The sequence below is a fragment of the Sorex fumeus genome, unplaced genomic scaffold (genome assembly GCF_029834395.1).
Source record: "Sorex fumeus unplaced genomic scaffold, SorFum_2.1 ptg000166l, whole genome shotgun sequence".
NCBI lineage: Eukaryota > Metazoa > Chordata > Mammalia > Eulipotyphla > Soricidae > Sorex > Sorex fumeus.
Window position 1 is genome coordinate 387,941 of NW_026606223.1, and position 14,400 is coordinate 402,340.

The 14,400-nt window shown below is 65.6% G+C and overlaps 1 protein-coding gene across 1 annotated transcript; it reads left to right on the forward strand.

The window, feature by feature from the left end:
- The first annotated feature begins 436 nt into the window (after window positions 1-436).
- CTCFL (CCCTC-binding factor like) lies at window positions 437-13,755 on the forward strand. The gene is made up of 10 exons (XM_056107464.1): window positions 437-676; window positions 906-1,122; window positions 6,026-6,226; window positions 6,411-6,544; window positions 7,031-7,151; window positions 7,534-7,683; window positions 8,704-8,864; window positions 11,539-11,721; window positions 13,232-13,337; window positions 13,628-13,755. Exons 1-10 carry the CDS (start codon window positions 437-439, stop codon window positions 13,753-13,755), a joined length of 1,641 nt encoding a protein of 546 aa, XP_055963439.1.
- The last annotated feature ends 645 nt before the right edge of the window (window positions 13,756-14,400 follow it).

Genomic DNA, 14,400 nt, shown 5'->3' on the forward strand with positions numbered 1-14,400 from the left:
GCCCGAAGCGGCTGCAGCACGAGGCGAGCCCCGGGCGGGGCGGGCAGGTGCCAGGGCGACGCCTCCGGGTGAGGGGCCGCCTGGGGGGCGCAGGGCGGGCAGGGCGAGCGTTCGGGGTCCCCGGGAGCGGGTGCACGAGGGGGTGCACGCCAGACGGGGCCGAGGGGTGCACGGGCTGGAAAGCGCGCTCGGCGCCCCCCGCCCGGCCTGGCCTGGACGGTGCAGGGGCCGGAGGCGGCCCCGCGCGAGCCGGCGGGTTCCGGGACCTTTCTGGAATCTTCCAGGCACGGTCCCCGCTGCAGCCTGCCGGGCGCTGGCCTCCCGCGTGCCCGCGCGTCCGCCCCGGGGCGCCCGCGGGCCTCGTGCAGCCGGAGCCCGGCCCGGTCCGGCCCGGTCCGAGCCCCGCGCCGCTGTCCCCGCAGGCCGGCCGCTGGCCATGGCAGCCCCCGGCGCCCCCTTCACGCACATCAAGGAGCCCGAGCGCCGCGGGGGCGCGCAGGACGGCCTGCAGGTGCCCGACGTGGCGCAGGAGGTGGTGCTGAGCGCGTCGGCGGACGGCGAGGGGCCCCCGGCCGCGGGACCCCCCGCGCCGCTGCAGCTGCTGCAGCTCCGCGTGCTGGAGGAGCCCTCGGGGGCCGCCGCGCCCCCCGACCGCAGCCTGGCCGCCGTGCTCGAGGTAGGGGGCGGGGGGGCGGGGCGCCCGGGGAGCCCAGGAACCCCCGCCCGGGGTGGCCCCCCGGACCTCCGAGGCTGGCCCCGACGGCGCGCCGACCCCCCCCCAAGCCCCCAGGCCGGACCCGGCCCACGCCCGCCCTGGCCGGGGGAGGTGGGGGCCGCAGCTGCCCGCCGCGTGTCCCCGAGGCCCCCGGCCCGCGCCGGCCGCGCTGACCCCGACCCGGTTCCAGCTCGGGAGGGTGGACGGCCCGGCCCAGCTGGCCGACGCGCAGCTGCTGCTCCTGGAGGCCCGCACCGGGGAGGGAGGCAACGAGGAGATCGTGCTGACCATCTGCAACGTGAAGGTGGACGTGCAGGGGGCCCAGCGTGCGCCCGGGGCAGCGGCCGGCCCCACCCCAGCCGTGGGCAGCAGCGCGCCGCCGGCCAGCGCGTCGACAGCGGCAGCGGGTAAGGGGGTGGGGAGGGGGGGAGGGGGAGGCCGAGTGGGGTGTGCGGGGTGGGGGAGTAGGGGGTGTGTAGGGTAGGGGCAGAAGGCGGGCAGTGGCCCCCTCTCATGGTCCCGGAGCTTCCGGGTGGTCACGGTTTGTGTTTCGGGGCGACTCCCAGCCATGAGTGGGCCGGGCAGGCCTGGGGACATTAGGACACTCCACCTGTTCTTGAGGGACCAGACTCAGGGGCCTCCCACGTGCTCCGGCACCCACTGGCCGCTGCCCCTGAGCCCGGTGGGCTTCTGGCTGTGGTCACCAACAGCCAGAGAGCACAGGTTGGCCCTCCGAGGCACTGGCCCTGGTGTGGCTGGCCTCAGTTCCATCTCTGGCACCAGGTAGTGCCCCCGAGCACCCCAGGGGGCACTGCTGAGCACAGCCAGGGAGAGTCGCTGAACCTGGCCAGCCCCCCCCCCATGGTGGGGCCCCTCTCGGGGCCTGAACCCCTCTACCTCCCGGTCTTGCACCGTTGAAGCTGGCTCGAAGGCCTGGGCAGGTGCCGGCACCCAGGGCGGGGCGGGTGGTGGAGGTGTCCAGGGAGCCTGGGGCGGGGGTGGCATCACCGTGAGGCCAGGAAGGAGGACGTGGACGCCGTGACCAGTCGGGCGCCTCTGCCTGCTGGACCCCACATGGACCCCCGCACCTCCAGCGCTGGGTCCTCCCCGCCTGGGCATCCTGGGAGCCTGGGTGGGCTGCAGGAGGACCCCAGCCCCACAGTGTCACTGTGGGTCTCTCCGGAGGGAGACCCGAGGCCCGTCCATTGTGTCTCCTCCCCTCTCTGTGGGCGTCGGGCTCTGTCGCTGCCTCCTGCAGCGCCTTCTCAGTGCAGCTTCTCTGCACCCTCCCCTGGAGACAGGACGGTGGGGTCTGAGGCCTCAGGCCTGCAGGGGCTCAGCCACCAGCCACCGCCCAGCCCGAGTTTTGCTTTTTTTTTTTTTTTAGTTCTAGCGAAAAATGCCTCGTCCCTGGGGACGCGCAGCTGCTCCTCGTCTGCTTTTGGCTTGGGGGCTGCACCCCGCCGTGCTCGGGGGCTGTCCCGGGCTCTGTGCTGGGGGCCGGAACCGGACGCCTGCAGAGATGGGCCGTGCCGGGTCACGGTCCCTCTCACAGTCTTTTGTGTTTGTGGGCTTTGTTCTTCCCCGTCAGCCCGCTCAGAGCGTGCTGTTCGCTTGGACGCGTTGGAGACGTTTCCCATCCTCCTCCGTGGTTTCTCCACTCTGTCGTGTTCCGAGAGCACGTCGTGGAGGATTTCTGCCTTTTTTTCCCCTTACTTTTTTTCTTTTGATTTGGGGGCCACACCGGGCGCTGCTCAGGGCTTCCTTCTGGCTCTGCGCTCAGGAGTGACTTCTGCCGGAGCTCACCATATGGGATGCCGGGGATGAACCCGGGCTGGCCGCGCGCGGGCAAACGCCCTCCCCGATGGACCATCACGCCAACCCCTTGACGTGTCGTTTGGGACCGCACCCGAGTCCCGCGCACGCATGTGGTCACTCTTTCCACGGCTGCGGGACGGTGCTTTGACAGTCGTCCGCCCCGTTTCCGCGGCCCCTTTCATCGTGTCTGCTTCACGTACTTTGAGGTCTGTCCCTCGGTGCACGTGTGTCATGTTTGCTGTGTCTCCACGGGGCTCAGGCCCCTCTGGGTGGGGCGTTTTACCCGTGGCCTGGGCCCTTGGCGATCGTGTGGCTGTAACCGCCTCACCCCGCGTGGCTTAAGTCGGCGCACAGCCTCTTCCCGTTGCGTGTTCACGTGGCGGGGTTCACGGCGTCTCTCCTCGGAGTTCTCTCGTGGTCTCTGGCCTCTGCTGGTCTCTGCCTTAGCAGCGTCATCTCCTGACTTCGGAGGTGATCACACAAGGACACGTTTCTCCGGTTTTTTTTTTTCCCATTCCCCCCCCCCCCCCCCGCCCCGTAGGTCTTTTGTCTGTTTTGTTTCTCAGTTTTTCTCTCACGACTGGCTTTTGTGTCAAACAAACACCATCTGGCGTCCCGTTTTTATCCCCTGGCCATTTCCCGCGTTCTCGGTGAGTCATTTTCACGGAGAGCCTGAGACGTTACGATCCGCACACCCGGTGGGAGGGTCCAGCTCACGTGCGTGCTGGGTTTCCGTGGCGGGGATAGACCCCCCCCCCCCCCCCCGCCGCTCTGCCTCGACACCCTGGCGGGTGGCACCAGCGCCGAGCTGCCCTTGCGCCCCACGTGGCTGCCTCTTAAATCGGACGGGACACGAGCGAGAGTCGCAAATGAAACAGGAACCGACGCTGCTCGCCAGGCTGGGTCGTGTCCAGCTGCCAATGTCTCGCGCTCTGTCTGGGGGGACAGCCCGCAGCGTCGCGTCTCTGTCCCGCTGTGACTCAGTTGATTGACGAGGCGCTCTGAGCACCTCGAGGAATCGGGGTCACGTGGCCAACCCAGAGTCGGACATGGCCAGCAGCCCTTGCTGGAGTTACTCTGCCGCCGTCCTGCCCGTCTGCTCGGGGAGCTGCAGTTTCCCGGACCCTCGCCGCCTTCTCCCTTCTGTCTCCCGATGGACACTCTCCAGTGGCCGTCTTCAGCACACGAACCTTTCTCCCCAGCAGCTCTCACTGCTGCCCGGTCTCAGCCCCGGGGTTTCTGGGCGGGCCCTGGGGTGAGTCCTGCCTCTTCCACTCTGTGTGTGAGTGAGAGAGAGAGAGAGAGACTGTCAGGTCATGGTCCTTCTCTAGCACGTCCAAGACTGAGGCTTCTCAGAGACAATTTTTGTTAACTGTTGCCTCCAACTCCTGAAATGGACCATGATTTTTTTGTTTTATCTTATTATTATTATTATTTTGCTTTTGGGGGGTCACACCCAGCGATGCTCAGGGGTTCCTCCTGGCCCTGCACTCAGGACTCACTCCTGGTGGTGCTCGGGGGACCTTATGGGATGCCGGCGATCGAACTCAGGTCGGCCGCGTGCGAAGCAAACGCCCTCCCCGCTGTGCTGTCGCTTGGCCCTTCATTTGTTTTTGGCTCTTGCCTCTTCGCTCTCTCCCTCTCCTCCTCCCCATCCTTCTCTCCGTCTTCCTTGTTCTTTCTCCTCTGTCCTCCTTCCTTTGTTCTCCCTTCCTCCCCCCCCCCCCCTTCTGCACGTCAATGTCTGCAGTCTTGTTGCTGAGAGGTCGGCAGGTGCGTCCCTTCACCTGCTGTCAGCACTCAGCTCTTGTCCAGCGTGGCCCTTCCTGGCTGTCACTGTCATCCCGGGCCCTCCTCTGTCTTCTAAACAGGGCAACAGACGTAGTATCAGTTAAACTCTCCCCCCGCCCTGGGGTCCTGGTCCTTGGCTCACGCTTCCGGTGGCTTTTCTGAACTCATGCTGTCGAGTCTGTATCCTGGGCTCTGCCTGGCCGTGGAAGCCTCTGCTCATTTCCAGAATGTTCTCCCAGTCTTCACTGGGGAGCTGAAAGCCTTATGGGGCTGGACTTGGAGCTCAAGGATGGCCCCGCCTCCCTCCCCAGACCCCCGGAGGACCAGGTGAGCTCGGGCTTGACTCTGCCCTCCCGGAGGCTCAACTGCTCTCGGGAGAGGGGGCAAGGGGAGCCCAGACCCAGTTCCCCAGCCGGCTTCCGGCCTTCCCTCTGCCCTGCTGGCACCTCTGGGCAGGATTATTTCTCAGATCTGTGGCTGGAGCCTCCTGGCCATAGGGAGCCACTCAGCCAGGAGTGGTCCTGAGTCAGGTGAGAGACACTGGAGCCCCCAGGGACTCTCCGGCAAGGCCCCCTGTCCTTCCTGCCCCACGAGTCAGCGCCCCCGAGCTCCGGAGCAGGCCAGGATGCAGCCGGGTGACACTCCCCGCGGGTCCTGCCCCGGCTCCGCCTGGCCTGTGTCTTCATTGAATCCTGCCTGCTCCCGTGACGTTTCCTGAACGCCCAGAGTCCCCCGAAGTTCATTCTCCCCATTTTGTTTCACGCTCAGGAGTCTGGTGCCCCTCCTGGCCACACAGCCAGCGCTGGGACCCCTGGGCCCGGGGTGCTCAGGCTGCCGCGTGAGCTCAGGCTGGACCTCGGTTCTGCCTGGAGCCCAGCCGTGCCCAGGGCCCGTGTCTTGGGTGTCCAGCCCCCCCCCCCCCGGGCCTTTGCCTTTGCCTCCACAACTGACCTTAGCCCAGGCACCTTACGTGGCAGTTGTGCGAGGATGGGTCCCGCATGGCCCACGTCTCCCTCTCTTCCTGCTCTGGCCCCCCGCTTGGGTGTCGTGAACTTCTCCAAAAGCGCCTGGCTGGGCATTCTCGGACCCCCGGGGAAGAGCGTGTTCTGGAAGGCACGCTTCACGGGGTCTCCGTCCTTGAGGAGGTCAGCGGAGATGGCCTAACCAACCTGAGCCTCGGGGGGCCGGAGCGATAGCACAGCGGGGAGGGTGTTTGCCTTGCACGCGGCCGACCCGGGTTCGATCCCCGGCATCCCATAGGGTCCCCCAAGCACCACCAGGAGTAATGCCTGAGTGCAAAGCCAGGAGGAACCTCTGAGCATTGCTGGGTGTGACCCAAAAAGAAAAAAAAACCCGAGCCTCAAGCCGCCACAGGACCCCCCTGCCCCGGGCACGTCTGGATGAGTGTTCAGGGAAGGCCGGGACGAGACAGGCCCTCGGAGCTGCCGGGACGCGCCGACAGAGGCGTCGCAGCTGGTTCCGACCAGCCGCAGACCAGGGGACGCAGTTTGGGACTGCAGCTCTGTGCCCCAGCAGGGGAGAGAGGGGAGCAGCTGCAGTTTCCTACCCAGAGGGGAGGCTGGGGGGGATCCCGGCACCTCCGGGACCCGCACCTGGGACGGCGGAAGCTTCCTCCCCCGTCTGACGGCCGGGCCGGGCGTGGAGGCGGCACCGTGGGTTGTCCTGAGTGTTTTCCTGCAGACCCCCGACCCCGCATCGCCCCCACCCCAGGAGCGAGGAGAACCTTCCAGTGCGAGTTCTGCGTCTTCACCACGTCGCGCGCGTCCAGCTTCAGCCGCCACGTGAGGACGCACACGGACGAGAGGCCGCACGTGTGTCACCTGTGCCCCAAGGCGTTCCGCACCATGACACTGCTGCGGAACCACGTCTACACGCACACGGGTGGGCTGCCGGGTGGGCGGGGCGGGACCCGCGTTTCTCTCTCGTCCCTCGGTTTGGGCGGGAAACCTCAAGCGCCCGGCCGAGATTTCCCTCGGGCCTGTTCGGTCCGACGCGCTCGTCCTGGTTTCCGAGGCCTCGGGGCGGGCGGGGGTGACCCGCTCTGGGCCCGGCGGGGCTCTTGCAGGGACCAGGCCCTTCCAGTGCGGGGACTGCGCCATGGCCTTCGTCACCAGCGGCGAGCTCATCCGCCACCAGCGCTACAAGCACACGCACGAGAAGCCCTTCAAGTGCTCCCTGTGCAAGTACGCGAGCGTGGAGGTGAGACCCCCCTCCTGGGGCGGGGGGTGGGGGGCTGAGGCCCCCACCCGGTGGCAGGCGGCGGGACGGTCACCGCGGCTCAGGGCTGCTGTCCCCGGGGTGGGGCGCTCTGCTCCCTGGCCAGACCCAGGCCCCCGGGGCTCAGCCCCCAAACACTGGCAGGGGTGGCCCCTGAGTGCCTCCGGGTGGACCCCCAGGACCCTCTAGTAAATCATCAAAACCATAGAAGCTGAAACCCCAGGATGTCGGGGCCTCGCTGCCGCCGGGCCCCCGAGCGCTGGGGCCGGGGTGGGGGGCAACATCTCCCGCTGGGGGTCTTGGCTCCGTCCTGCCTCTGGGTCACGGGAGGTGCCATGGACCAGGCCCCGCTGCCCTTTGTCGCGTGGGTGGTTCGGAACCCCCGCACGCTGGTGCCAGGGGCTCCGGTGGGCCGAGCCCGGCCTGGGCAGTGCTGGCAGCCCCCCACCCCCGGGGCGTCTCTCCCAGGCGAGCAAGCTGAAGCGGCACCTGCGCTCCCACACGGGCGAGCGCCCCTTCCCGTGCAGCCTCTGCAGCTACGCCAGCAGGGACACCTACAAACTCAAGCGCCACATGCGGACACACTCGGGTAGGTGCCGCCCGCCAGGGGCCGGCCCGGCCCACGCGGCTTCAGCATCTGAGCCCCCCCGCCACGCAGGGCTGCTCCAGGCCCCCACCCCACCCCGCACGTGGACACCCGCAGGCCTCCCTGTAGCCGCCCCCTGCACCCCCTCTGGGCCACAGGACTCAGGACCCGCAGCGGGACAGTCATGGGGGCAACATCAGAGACGGGCCGAGAGGGAAACAGAGGTCACCAGCCTGGGACCCTGGTGGGCAGGGGCTTGTGGGGACAGTGGTGGTGGCGGTGGACGGGCCTGTGTGTCCCCCCGAGGTCATCTCCATGTCCCCGAGGCCACCTGTGTGTGTCCAGCATGTGCCCCCGAGGTCACCCACGTGTGCCCCTGCTCCAGGCGAGAAGCCCTACGAGTGCCCCGTCTGCCAGGCCCGCTTCACGCAGCGGGGCACCATGAAGATCCACTTGGTGCAGAAGCACAGCGACAACGTCTCCAAGCACCAGTGTCCCCACTGCGCCACCCTGATCGCCCGGAAGAGCGACTTGCGTGAGTGACCAAGACCTGCCCGGCCCCGCCGCTGCTTCCGCGGTCCTGCGGCGCCATCTGGTGGCCAGAGTGTGGAAGTGCAGCGACCCTGTGGCTGTCGGTCCCAGGGATGTCCTAGTCCCGCCAGGGGTCCGAGGTCCAGCCTGTGTCCGGGACCCTGTTCCGAGGGGACAAGCTGGGGACTCAGAGGACGTGTGCTCCCCCCCGAGTCCCAGGGCTGGTGGCAGGAGGGCCTGGTTATGCCTGTCTCCTTGTGGGGCCGGAATCCAGCTGGGCCTCACACGTGCTCGGGGGTCTCACCGCCCGAGCCCGGCTCCTGGCCTCTGGCTTAGGTTGGCCTGAAACACGAGGTGCGCTCGAGGGGACAGTCACTTTGATGCCAGCCTGGAGACCCAGGTGCCACCCCTCCTGGAGGTGTGAGTGAGCAGACAGCTGCGCAGTGGAGAGGGGCCTGAGCGTGTGCGCACACACACACACACAGAGTCACACACAGTCACACTCACACAGTCACACACAGTCTCAGTCACACTCACACACACAGTCACACGGTCACAGTCACACAGGAGCACTCAGACACACATGGTCACACACAGTCACACACAGTCTCAGTCACACAATCACACAGTCACACTCACACATTCACACATACACACTCAATTCACACATACACACTAAACCACACTCACAGACCTCCTCATTCACACATACATACGTCACACACTCATACACACACATTTGCACACATACACTCACTCAAACACACATGCCTACACTCAAACACACCCATTCAAATACACACATAAACACGCATTTACACAAACTCGAAACCTCACATGCACACTGAGACACATCAAATCATACACACTCCAACACTCATCCCTCATACACACACACAAATACACACATGCGGCGTGCCCTGCGGCAGGTGGGTCCCCGGCACCCTGACGGCCCCTGAGGCTGCGTCCCCGGGAGGGCCTGGTGTCCGGGTGGGACGGGCTCAGGCTGGGCGCTGTCCCCCAGGCGTGCACCTGCGGAAGCTGCACCGGACCCTGGCCACCGAGCTGAAGTGCCGCTTCTGCCCCGCCGCCTTCCGGGAGCGCTACGCCCTCCTCCAGCACCAGAAGACGCACCGGGACGAGAAGCGCTTCAAGTGCGAGTACTGCAGCTACGCCTGCACGCAGGTGCGGGGCCGGGGCGGGAGTGTCGGCCACGCGTGGCTCCAGGGCTTTCTTGCCGCGGGCCACAGGGCTGCCCGGGGCCCTCTGCCCCTTCGGAAGTCCGTGCCCAAACCCTGACGGTCACCGCTGGGGCGGGGGCCCGGTGGGGCCTATCCGTCTGTACCCCAAGGTCACGGCGGGGCCTGGCAGAGGCATCCTGGCGCCTCTGGGGAGTGGTGGCCGAGGAGGGTCCGGTGGCCACATTCTGGACAGAGGAGAGTCGGGGAAAGTTCTGAACCGCGCGCTTCAGGGTGGGCAGCCTGCAGTGAGCCACGAGCCACAGTTCTGTGTCCTGTGAGGATGGGACCAGAGTGAGGGGCCAGGGGCCAAGAAGGAGGCGCCCGGGGACAGGGAAGGCGCGGGTTCCAACGAGCCCCTTGCCCCTCCGAGCGGCCTGGAGCTCGGGGTGCAAAGGTGCCTCCGACGCGGCCCCAGATCCCAGCCGCGCCCCAGCGTGTAACCGCAGAGGCGTTTGCACTGGCTGTTCGATGTCCACGTGCCCCCAGAGACGGAGGAAGGGCGGGAGGGTCCGCGCCAGCGCCCGTGAGTGAGTTGGGGTCTCAGGACTCAGCTAAGCTTCAGCCAGCCCAGGTGTAAATCCGCGTCACCTGCTGGCCACCGGCTGGCGGGTTCGGTCTGAAATCAGCTGTGGACAGAGACGCGGCCTCGTTGGTGCCCGTGTTGCTCTTTGGGGGGTCTGGGGGCCGGCAGGGCTCAGGGCCCATTGTTGGGGACCTCGTGGGGCTGGATCCAGCTGGGTCAGCCTTGTGCGAAGCCAGAGCCGAGAGACCATCTCTCCCTCTCCCTCTCTCCCTACCCCTCTCCCCCCCCGTCTCTGTCTCTGTGTCTCTTTTTTTCTATCTCTATTTTTGTGTCTCTGTCTCTTTCACTGTCTCTTTCTGTCTCTTTGTTTCTCTCCTTTGTCTCTTTCTCTCTGTCTCTCTCTCCCTCTCCCTCCCTCTCTCCCTTTCCCTCGCCTTTCCCCCTCTCTCTGTGTATCTGTCTCTGTGTGTCTCTTTTTCCTGTCTCTGTCTTTGTGTCTCTGTCTCTTTCGTTGTCTCTGTTTCTTTCCTCTCTCTCTCTGTCTCTCCCCCTCCTCTCTTGCCCCTTGGTGCCTTTACTTTTCAAGTGGTCAGGTGATTTTCATGGTATTTTTTCCCATTTTCTCGGCGCCGATTTCGAAGTCAGTGGCTATAGGTCTCAGCGGTGTGTCCCCTGGCGCCCTCAGGAACCGCATCGGTGACCGGCAGTGGACCCCAGCTCTGGGGCTCTGTCGAGGCGGCAGCGCCACCTGCTGTTGGGAACTTTACACTGCGGCTACCGTTGTGGGACGAGCCAGGGAAACCCTGAGAGCCCTTCGTGAAGGTGGGGCGGGCGGGAGCGGTCGCACAGCGGGGAGGGCGCTTGCCTTGCACACGGCCCGCCCAGGTTTGGTCCCAGCACTCCATTTGGTACCCTGAGCATCACCAGGCTTGATCCCTGAGAGCAGAGCCAGGGGGTGACTCCTGAGCACGGCCGGGTCCGGGTGTGACCCAAGACAAAAATAAAATGAGGGGCCAGAGCAACAGCACAGCGGGGAGGGCGTTTGCCTGGCCCGCAGCCGACCCAGGTTCGATCCCCGGCATCCCACAGGGTCCCCCGAGCACCGCCAGGAGTGATTCCTGAGTGCAGAGCCAGGAGGAACCCCTGAGCATCGCCGGGTGTGTCCCAAAAAGCAAAAAATAATTGAGTTGAATTAAATCAATAAAAATGATGGTCAGAATCTTCCGCACCCCCAGACTCAGATGTGGGAAGCAGGAGAGATGCAGAGGGCGGTGCAGACGGGGGTCCCGAGCCAGGAAACCCCAGATGTTTCCAGAAGGTGCAAACCCAGAGGTGGGGGCTGGCGTCTGGTCCTCAGCAGGGAGATCAGGGACCCCCTCAGGGGCACGGGGCAGGAGAGAGCACTCGGGGGCAGGAGACGGGCCTCCGGTGGTGGTCACTGGGCGGCGACTGTGGCCAGCGTCAGGGCTGCTGAGGGGACGCGTCCCCTCTGCTCTCCTGGCCTGTCCCCACCCTCGAGTGGCCGCTCACGTGATCTTCGTGGCCCCTTCTTGCTCTTGGCTTGCTGGGTCTTTGCCCGTCCTGGGGGCTTCTCCGGCATGACGTGTCCCCTGCCCTCGGAAGGAGGAAAAGGGCTTTGCTGCTTCAGTGCGCCCACCCCCCGCCAGGGCCAGTTTCTTTTTTCTTTTTTTCTTTTTCTTTTTTTTTTTTTTGCTTTTTGGGTCCCACCCGGCGATGCTCAGGGATCACTCCTGGCTCACGCACTCAGGAATTACTCTTGACAGTGCTCAGGGGACCCTATGGGATGCTGGGAATCGAACCCGGGTCGGCCACGTGCAAGGCAAACGCCCTCCCCGCTGTGCTCTCACTCCAGCCCCCAGAGCCGGTTTCTAAGCGTGGGGGACTCTGGACAGGGTGGGAAAGGACCAACCTCCCCCCGCACTCTTCTCAGTGTCCACCCGCCCGCCCCTCAAGTGGCCGGTGCGGAGCTCCCTGGACGGCGTGGCGGGCACGGGCAGGGGCCGTCCGTCCCGGGAGGCTCGTCTCCGGGTGGGCCGAGGGTCCCTCCGCGACGCCCCCTTCTCTCCCGCCCCAGGAGCGCTACCTGGTCATGCACACGCGCACCCACACCGGAGAGAGGCCGTTCGCCTGCGCCGTCTGCGGCAAGACTTTCCAGCGGAAGACGCTGCTCACGCGGCACCACCGGAAGCACCACGAGGCCAGGGGCCCCCCCGGCGCCTTCCAGTGTCCGAGCTGCGCCAGGAGCTTCTCCCGCCGGGTGCGCCCGCCAGAGGCTTCCCCCGCGCCGAGTGTGCGGGCCCGGGAACGAGCATTCAGGACTATGGACCGTTCTCCAAGGGTTTCATAGTTCGGTGTGAAGAATCTGCGTGCGTGTGTCGGTATTTGTGAGTGCATCTGGATGTGGGTCTTTGTGAGTCTGTGTGTCTGTGGACATGTGCGTGCACTGAGTCTGCATGTATGCATGCATGTGTGTGTGTGTGTGTGTGTGTGTGTGTACTCTGAATCTGCATGTCTGTCTGTGTGCATGTGTGTATGCACTCTGAGTCTGCATGTGTGTGTTTGTGTGCGTGTGTGTACATGCGAGTGTGCGCGCTGAGCTGCATGTGTGTATACTCTGAATCTGCATGTGTGTGTGTCTGTGTGCACGTGTATGTGTACTCTGAGTCTGCATGTGTGTGTGTGCGCGCGTGTGTGTGTGTGCGTGTGTGCGTGTGTGTGCGTGTGTGTGTGTGTGTGTGTGTGTGTGTGTGCACGCAGGCGCATACATCCTGGCCCGTGTCTCTTCCTGGGGTCTGACCCTGCTGCACTGGGAGCTGCTAGCAACGGAGGCCACTAATGCTCCACCTACGGCTTTCTGTGGGGGCGGTGACCTTGGGGGATTCTGCTTGGGTCCCTCGAGGCAGTGGCCGGGCGGTGCCGACAGGTGGGCAGAAGCCTCCCTTCCGGGCTGTGGGCCTCTCCCTGGGCTGCTCCCGTGTCCTTGCGACCCGGCCACGTGAGGCAGCCAGTGTCTCCCCTCCCCACCCCCAGCGGCTCTTGAGAATCGAGCTGTGAGACCCCCGGGGTGGGGGGGGAGAGCGCGGGGTGGGGCGCTCGCCTTGACCCGGGTGGGGCTGGTCCCGCTCAGTCCCCGGCCCCGTAGGGTCCCCTGAGCCCTGCCAGGTGCTGCTGAGAGTCCCGGGGGCGTGGGGGTGTCCAGCCCGTCCTTGCTCTAGGGCGGTTCCCCCCACCTGTGCCCCTGACCTGATGCTTATCTGCTTCGCATCAGAGGCCGGAAGGAAGCGTTCTGGAAGGAGTGGCCCTCGCAGTGACTCCTGGAGTGACAGATGGCTCTCTTGGCCAGTTTGGGACAGGACAGCCCCGTCCCTGCAGGAAGAGTCCCTTAAAGGGGCACCTTGGGGGCCCCCAGCAGCCGCCTGCCCTAACTCCAGAGCACCACCAGGGGGCGCTCTGAGCGCCGCCAGCTGTGTCCCAGAGGGAGACCAGGCAAACGGGTGGGGGGGGAGGGTGTTCCTTCAGGACCCCAGAGGGACCCTCGCCTGCATTGTTTGGCTTTACTTTTTGGTGATGGGGTGGGGGTCTTCCCAGCTGTGTCCAGGGTCTCAGGTGGGGGTCGCTTCTGTGCTCCTGCCCGTGGGGGGCACTGCTCGGGCCCCACCTGGGGGCTGCCCGGGTCACTGAGGGGCATGGATGGGATGCACTGGACCCTCTGAGTCCTCCTCACTTGCCCCCCACGGTGCTGACCACCCTGTGCCGTGTGCCCCCAGAACAACCTGCAGAAGCACGCGGAGCAGTGCCTAGGGGAGAAGGGGAAGGGGAGGAAGACGCGGAAGAGAAAGGCGGCCGAGCCCGGAGGCGCAGAGGGGGCCCACGGTGAGCGTTTCGGGGGAGCGGGGCCACCTGCCGGTGTTTCCCGGGGCGCTGAGGGGGGTGGGGGTGACCCCCCACCACCCAGGACTATCGCGGGAAAGTAGCAGCGGCTGGAGTGAGGCCAGTACACAGCCCAGGCCCCCGGGGGTCTCTCCCCGTGCTCCCTCCAAACCCTGGGGCTCCTCCTGCCTCCCCCAGCACTGGGGGTCCCGCATCCCTGGGCTCCATGCCAGAGTCCAGCCTCCCTGGGTCCTCCCCGGGGGCCACCCGCTGACCACCGCCTTTCCCCCAAGCCGCTGCTGCCCTGGAGGCCACCGATGACACACAGGGCAAGCCGGGCCCGGGGGGGCCAGGGGCCACCCCCATGGCCCCGGCGGAGGAGGGCACCTGTGCCCAGATGCTGTGCGCCACGGAGCAGTGACAGCCGCCGGCGTCTCCGAGTTTGGTGGTTTGGCTGTTTCTACCCCGTTCTCCCCCACCCCACCCCCCACCACCCATAGCAGGGCTGAGCCCTCAAAGGCTCCTTCACACGCTCGCTCCCTGCCCACGGTGGGGGGCGGGGGGGGGGGACACACGGATGCTGCTGCAGACGCCAGGGGGCTCAGCCTTGGCCCCGGCCGGGAAACTTGTTCCCAGCCCCGATACTCAGGATTTTATACCTCAAAGACGAATCCTGTCTCCTCATCCGCAAATGAATTTTCCGTGATGTTTAGAAGGACCCTGACACTTTGAATTAGCCCAGAAGACGGTCCTGTTTCCGCACGTGACCGTTGAAACGAGCCCCGGCAACCGAGTCTCTCTTTGCCCCTGGTACCAAGGCCCCGGGGCCCTTCCTCCCTGCCCGATGACGGGTTCTGAGACCCTCTCTCAGAGCGTCCCCAGCCTGTCTCTCCAGCACGATGTGGATTATTTATGTTTTAATTAATTGGCAGAGTTGAACAGCAACATAAAAACCTGATAAAGCTTATAAGAAATTGGTCCTTTTTAAAAAGCCTGTAATTCCTGGTGATTTTCCCGTTGGCCATTCAGAGCTGTTTCCTGCTCTGTCTCCAAGTCTCTGTGAAAT

Coding starts and splice junctions, on each gene's coding strand:
- CTCFL (XM_056107464.1), top strand. CDS start 437: ATGGCAGCCCCCGGCGCCCCCTTCACGCACATCAAGGAGCCCGAGCGC. Junction 677..905: donor GCCTGGCCGCCGTGCTCGAG/GTAGGGGGCGGG, acceptor ACCCGGTTCCAG/CTCGGGAGGGTGGACGGCCC. Junction 8,865..11,538: donor GCAGCTACGCCTGCACGCAG/GTGCGGGGCCGG, acceptor CTCCCGCCCCAG/GAGCGCTACCTGGTCATGCA.